This window comes from Ursus americanus, chromosome X (assembly GCF_024610735.1).
Source record: "Ursus americanus isolate L20-20 chromosome X, mUrsAme1.1.p, whole genome shotgun sequence".
In the NCBI taxonomy this organism is placed as follows: Eukaryota; Metazoa; Chordata; class Mammalia; order Carnivora; family Ursidae; genus Ursus; species Ursus americanus.
In genome coordinates, this window is record NC_142164.1 from 79,982,524 (window position 1) to 79,988,947 (window position 6,424).

A 6,424-nucleotide genomic window follows, 5' to 3' on the forward strand; every position below is an offset into this window, starting at 1 on the left:
CTGATGAGGCTAAAAGTCTTTTTGCATGTAGAACGGAGAGACTTTCAAGGAAATAATTCACATTAAGGGACAAGCAAGTCTGCCAATACGTTTAGCTCAGGAACAAAACCTAGGTTTTTGGAGAGGAGGGGTGAGTGTGTTTATTGGGGCTGTAGATTTGTCTTCTGACCAGCCTTCCCTACTTAAGTCTTCGGGATAGCAAAGGCCTACAAGTAAACAATAAAGAATTATTTTTCAAATTTTATTATGGAAAATTTCAAATATATACAAAAGTATAGAGAATAGTATAATGAACTCCCAAATATCTGTCACATGGCTTCAAAAATTATCAGTTTATCACCAATCTTATTTCATCTATATGCTCACCTACCCCACCTTCAGATTATTTTGAAGCAAATACCAGTAGCATATCATCTCATCTGTAAAATTTACAGTACATTTCTCTAAAAGATAAGGATTAAAAAAAAACATAACCACAGTATCATATCACATCTAAAAACCCCAATAAATTGGGAGATGTGTGATTTCAAATTCTGTAAGGATTGAGTTAACAGTTACTGTATTTCACTGGTACCATGAGGAAGGGTATAACACCTAAAATGGAACTCATGGTTTTTCTGATGTAATTGCTTTTATAAATGCAAAGGAAAGAAAACTACCATATTAAAGCCACTTTAAGCCTTTGCAGGAAGCTGGGCAAGAGTGCTGACATTACAAACCCCATGGCAAAACTCCATAAAATTATCTCTAAACATCTTTGTCATTTTCTTAACGTTGCTCTCCTGGAGAGAGCTGTCCCAAGTCTTCTCTTCCCCCCTCAGAGAAGTTTTTTTTCTTCAATGCCTTTTCTAAGTGACAACAATTTAGCTGTCTCTCGGTCCTCCACATTCTCACATGCAGAAACCAGGTGGAACGAGAAACCAGCCAAGTGTGTTGGAAAAGGGGCTGAAAATTGGCCAACTGAATCAGTAAGAGACGCAAAAGAAACCTAGGCAAAGTAAGTGGTGTAATTAACTTTGGAAACTGCCTGTACTGCAGTTTTTGTTGGCTCTGGCATCAAATAATATAGTATACTGAACCTATAAAATGAGAGAAACAATTTTCTTCAAAGGGATGTTAAGATTACATGAAAGAAGTGCTTAGGGCATTGCAAAAACATTAAATATATCATTTGTATATCATCTTAAAATTTATTTTTATAAAAATTCACAATATTATCTGTGTTCATTGTATTTATTTTATAGTTAGTTTTATAGCAAGTGATATTTTTTGAATAAAATTTTCAGCAAAGTAACAACAGTACAAAAATACTGAAGTTGTTACACAAAGGACAGATTCTACAAAATATTGCCCTATGTGATGGGGTAATCTCAAAACGGTGCTAGCCACTGTGTGGTATGACATAGAAATATGAGTAATAATTCTCGTCCTTAAACATCTTACAACTGCCTTGAAAAGTTTCTGAAACACCTGATACAGAAAAGCCACATATATGGTGCCTTGACAGCATATATTCTACTAGCACCAGATTGAAAGGGGAATGTTTTGCCACATGGTGATTACAAAATATGAATTGAATCAAAGAACTTTCAGTGATGTCAATCATATTTCAAGTGGTGTTTCATATACAGAATATGCGAAGAGTAAAGAAATGTGGTCCTTGCTCTCAAGGATATCACAGTCTAATGGAGAAGGCAGACATCAAAAAAGCACAACAAAAGGCTATAGGTGTTAAAGTAAGAGTCTGTTCATGTACAACAGTATAACAACCAGGGCAAGAGGAGTCAGTGGTAAGGAGTCAGATAAGGAGTGTCCCAAGATGTAGGAGGAAAGTCAGATGAGCTGTCTCCTTGGAAACATGGCAACGCTCACCTCCACTTGAAAATTCCATTGATCAAATGGTTCACGTCAAAGATGCTTTCAAAGCAATCCAGAAGATTTTTGCTGATCATCTGAAAAAACCAACCAACATATAATTAGCATGCTTATATACTAATTTAACAATTCCTCCAATTGACAAATTTACAAAAGGCGTATTATCTGCATCATTCACTTTGCATTTGGAAAGCCTTCATGGGATCATCTAATGCAGATGCAATTTAAGACTGGATCAGCAGCTGAGGGAGTTACAGGTTATATTATGAAATAAAAAAGTCAGGAAAGCAGTGATACTACAAGTTTTGCAAAAAAAGATAGGTGGTCATTTAAGACATAAAAAATTCTAAATTCCATGTTCTGTACTCTAGGCTTATGGAAATAATTCAGGCTAGTGTGTGTGTATACATACACAATTTCTTGAAAACAAATATACTTTATAGACACAGCATCAATTAGAGTTTACCTATGTATCTATATTAACCCCTAATGTTTTCTCTTTATACCTTAACAAGAATAAACTATTTGACCAGCTGAAAATGTAAGCTATTTATAAAACATGGAGAAAATAAATTTCTGATGGATTGCTGCAAACCTTAATTATCTGTGGAGAGTACTCCTTTCCTTTTTTATCAAGGGGAGAGCTGAAAAACCGAACAAATAATGTACAAGTGACTTTTTAACAATCTTAAAAGGAAAAAAAATCCCAACTGTGCATCAATCTTTGGAGTGCTGAGGTGATAGAAATTTTCTATATACTATCTCTGGTTACATGTTTTGGCCTGAATCTCCTTGGAACTTTTTAACTATTCTGACAAGGCTAGGCTCCAGAGACTATTTCACAAAAACTACTTAAATGAACCTGACAGTCAGTCCTAAGAAATATCATGGCTTATTATAAATGTTTCTGTCAAAAAAAAGGGGAAAAAAGCCCACAACATATTTATAGGCTAATAATTCTTAATAATAGGTTAATATGAATACTGTACATCTTTGCCTTTGTTAGATACTTAAGAACAAAATAAAATGATGCAGTATCACCTCCAAGAATAACAAGTACAAGTTAAGCCTCCAAAACATTTGTGGCAGCATTTCAGGTGGAAGGGATTTTTATCGACAAAAATATCTTTAAAATAAAAATCCAATATATCTGCTCTGTTAAGGCAGAATTTAAGAATCTTCTTGAACAACTAGGTCATTGGGGAAAGATATCTTTGGGTCGATGTGAGACTGTTTGGAATTAAATGTGCTCAAATAGATATTCAATATATATCACTTTTTAAGAGAAAAATAGAAAATTATTAAATAACCATATTTGATCAAACTATATAATTCAGATGATGAAACTGTCACTGTTTTTAAAAACCCACTCATTTTTTAGTTTACTTTGATAAAATTACTACAGAAAATGTTTTGTGAATTGAAACCTATACTTTATCTGTGCTTAAATTTCTAACAAAGTTTGTTTCCAAAATAGTGGCACCAAATTTCTTTAGAAAGTGCAACAGAACCCAATTTTTAACAGCAATCATATAAACGTATTAATAATTTGTAGAATTACAATGGAGAAAAATGGAGAAAATGGAGAATTACAATGGAGGAAAAAACCAAAGGAGAAAAATATTTGAGTATTTTGAAGAGTAAAATAAACAAAGAACACAAGGGGGCAGCACAAAAAAAGTATAAATTCTAAAAATCAACCTATAAAGTTCAAAAACAGAACTATTCTATAGTCTTAAAAGATAAAAAGGCAGAGTACTGATTAGGAGGAGAAATGCAATGGCTTTTGAGTTACAGGTAATGTTAATTTCCTGATCTGGATTCTGGTTACCTACATATATTCACTTTGTAAAAATTGATTAAGCTGTACAGTTAAAATTTGTGCATTATTCTGTATGTATGTTAAAAAACAGTAAAATAATAACTTTTAAGAAAGGTTAACTTAAATTGTTAGCAGCAATTGTGTTTAAAAACAGGCTATTTTAATTAACAAATGTTTTAAATAACCATTATTTTTATACTTTATACTCAATTACTACTGGAATGTTTTTAAAATGTTTAAGTGTTACATATGGCATTAACTTTCCACCCCTAATACCCTCTTCACAAAGTAGATTTTGCTTCTACCTAACTGCTGACATGGCTAGGAGAATAAAGGTAGTTTGAGAAGATAGACCTATGCATTGCAGATAAGATTCCTGATTTCAAACAAGTATTGACACAAATGCAAGAGCTTTTAATAATAATAATAATAATAATAATAATAATAATAATAATAATGTTTGTCCCGTGACACAAAATGATTATCCTAAATCTTTAAGAGAGATTGTTCAGGTGTCCTGACAGTTTAAGAAGTCTGTAAAAGCTGAGTATCAAGAAAGGTACCTCACTGGATCCGGATCTTATCACCATATGAGTTCCATTCCTATGGTTACTGGTAGTCAGGAAGGTTAACTGAAATGTCACTACATTCAAATATGCGAAATAACGTTCCTTCAAAAACTAGTTTATATTGAGAGAACCATGGTTGTTTTAGGGTATTAAGAAAGGGGCTATGGAGTTGGAAGTTGAACATGCTAAATCACACCCTATGAATACAGTTTTCATGATAGTATGTACATACCAGGATGTGTTTGGCTAACAATACTTTCCCAAGAAGATATTCACTGTATAAAGTAATATTTCGTTAAATTACCTTCGGGCTATATGGGACATGGCCTATTCAAATAAGCAGCAAATAATACCACTGGTGAAAATTCTTTTGAAAATCAAATCATGAACATATGAGTAAAGAAACTTCTGAAAAGGGCAAATGAGATCACATTACTGAACACAAAATTATTGCCCAGTGCGGAAAGACCACAATATGTAAAATTTCTTAAGTACTTTTTAAATAAATATATATAACTATCTTTAAACCAATTCCCATCACAGAAGGGCTTGCTAGCAAGGGCTAATGCAGTGAAACGGAAAACAAGTTAAGAAAAAAAAAATAAAGATGCCACACAACCAAGATGTTCAGATTTTAAAGGCGTTCAACTACAAAACAAACCACAAGATTGGTACCAAAAACGCACGCGTGCACACACACACACGTGTGTGCAATGTAATAAAACCACAACGTGTACATACACACACACACACATACACGCTAAAGCCTGGGCAAGCAGTTAAGGCACCCTAAAAAAAAAAAAGAAAAACCCATGTGGTTTAGGATTACCGAAATCTGTTACGGTGCTACCAAGCAGCGATTTTCAAAGCATCTGAAAAACGTGCAAATTGTCTGAAAACAGTGCCTGGCAACTGAGACAGTTTGCAAGCGTGATTCAGAGGTCTGCCAAGGAGACAAAAGAAGCCCCCCCTCCTCCCCGTGAGACCGCACAAGGAATGAGAGTGCTCCGGGCACTATTTATTCTAAGGTAGGCGTAAAGCAGAAGTCTGTGCAGGAGCGGTACATACTAGGCATCGCTCTGTGGCAGGGACGGAGCCGCGGAGTTTCCATTGGTTGGGGAACCGCCCAGCTTGAGTTTTTCCAGATATTCGGCATGCACGGGCTTGTGGCAGCGGAGAACCTTGATCGCATCTTCGATTTTGAACCACTCTCGCTTCCTCCCGATGCTAACCGAATCTTCCCAATCTTCCAGAATCTCAGTGACGGTCAGTACGTACACGTACGTTCTGTGCTTGCGGTCTTGGTTCTGTTCGAAAATGCCCAGGAGCCGGCCTAACTTCCCCTTGACTCCCGCCTCTTCGAACACCTCTCGGACTGCAGCACCGCCCGGCTCCTCCTCGGGCTCCATGCCCCCGCCCGGCACGATCCAGCGGTCAGGGTACCGACTGCTACTCACTAACAGCACCTCGTCCTCGCGCTCGCTCCGGAAGCAAAGGCACGCCGCCCGCTTCTTGAACCCCTCCGGGTCGTAGGTGCGCGTCTGGTTCGGCTTGCACTTCATCGTCTCGGCCGCCTACTCGCGTCGCTCAGTGCTGCTGCTGCTGGGGTCGCCGCCGCCGCCGCCGCCGCCGCCGCCGCCTGAGGTGCCGGGGAGAGAAAGGGCTGAGGAGAGCCGCAGGGAGAGAAGGCGCTCCAGGAGTGAGCCCCGGGAGCCCAGGGGGAGATGAGGCAGGGGCGGGGCGGGGGCGGGCGAGGTACGTCAGTCAGTTCGTCCCTCGTGCGGGCCAGAGGGTCCCGATCGCAGCCGCCTGAGTGGACGAGGCGCCGCCGCCCCCGCGCCCGCCCTCGTGCCGCCGCCCCGCCCCCGCCGCCGCCGCCGCCTCCACCGCCAGCGGGTCCGCCACTCCGCACACCGCCCACCCGCGGCTCCCGCGCGCGCCTCCCTCCCTCCTCAGCCGCCGGGCAGGGGTTGAGCGAGGTGAGGCGCATTCGCGTGCGCGTCCGCGTCCGCGTCCCCGTCCCCATTCACGTGCGCGTTCACGCTGCAGGGCGAGGGGCGGGGGCGGGGGTCTCGCGGCTCCCGCAGCGCGCGCGGGCGCGCGCGCGGCGCCTTGGGCCCACTGCGCAGGCGCCCCGCACCTCGCAGGCTGGAAATCT

The 6,424-nt window shown here is 40.1% G+C and overlaps 1 protein-coding gene across 1 annotated transcript; it reads right to left on the bottom strand.

Moving 5' to 3' along the window:
• Positions 1–300: 300 nt before the first annotated feature.
• On the bottom strand, positions 301–6,152 carry NUDT11 (nudix hydrolase 11). The gene is made up of 2 exons (XM_045793914.2): positions 5,335–6,152; positions 301–1,952 (listed from the first exon to the last, which is right to left on the bottom strand). Coding segments are annotated over exons 1-2 (495 nt in total). The 5' UTR covers positions 5,829–6,152; the 3' UTR covers positions 301–1,951.
• Between the last annotated feature and the right edge of the window lie 272 nt (positions 6,153–6,424).

Excerpts from the sequence above, each read along its gene's own strand:
- NUDT11 (XM_045793914.2), bottom strand. The coding sequence starts at position 5,828 with ATGAAGTGCAAGCCGAACCAGACGCGCACCTACGACCCGGAGGGGTTC.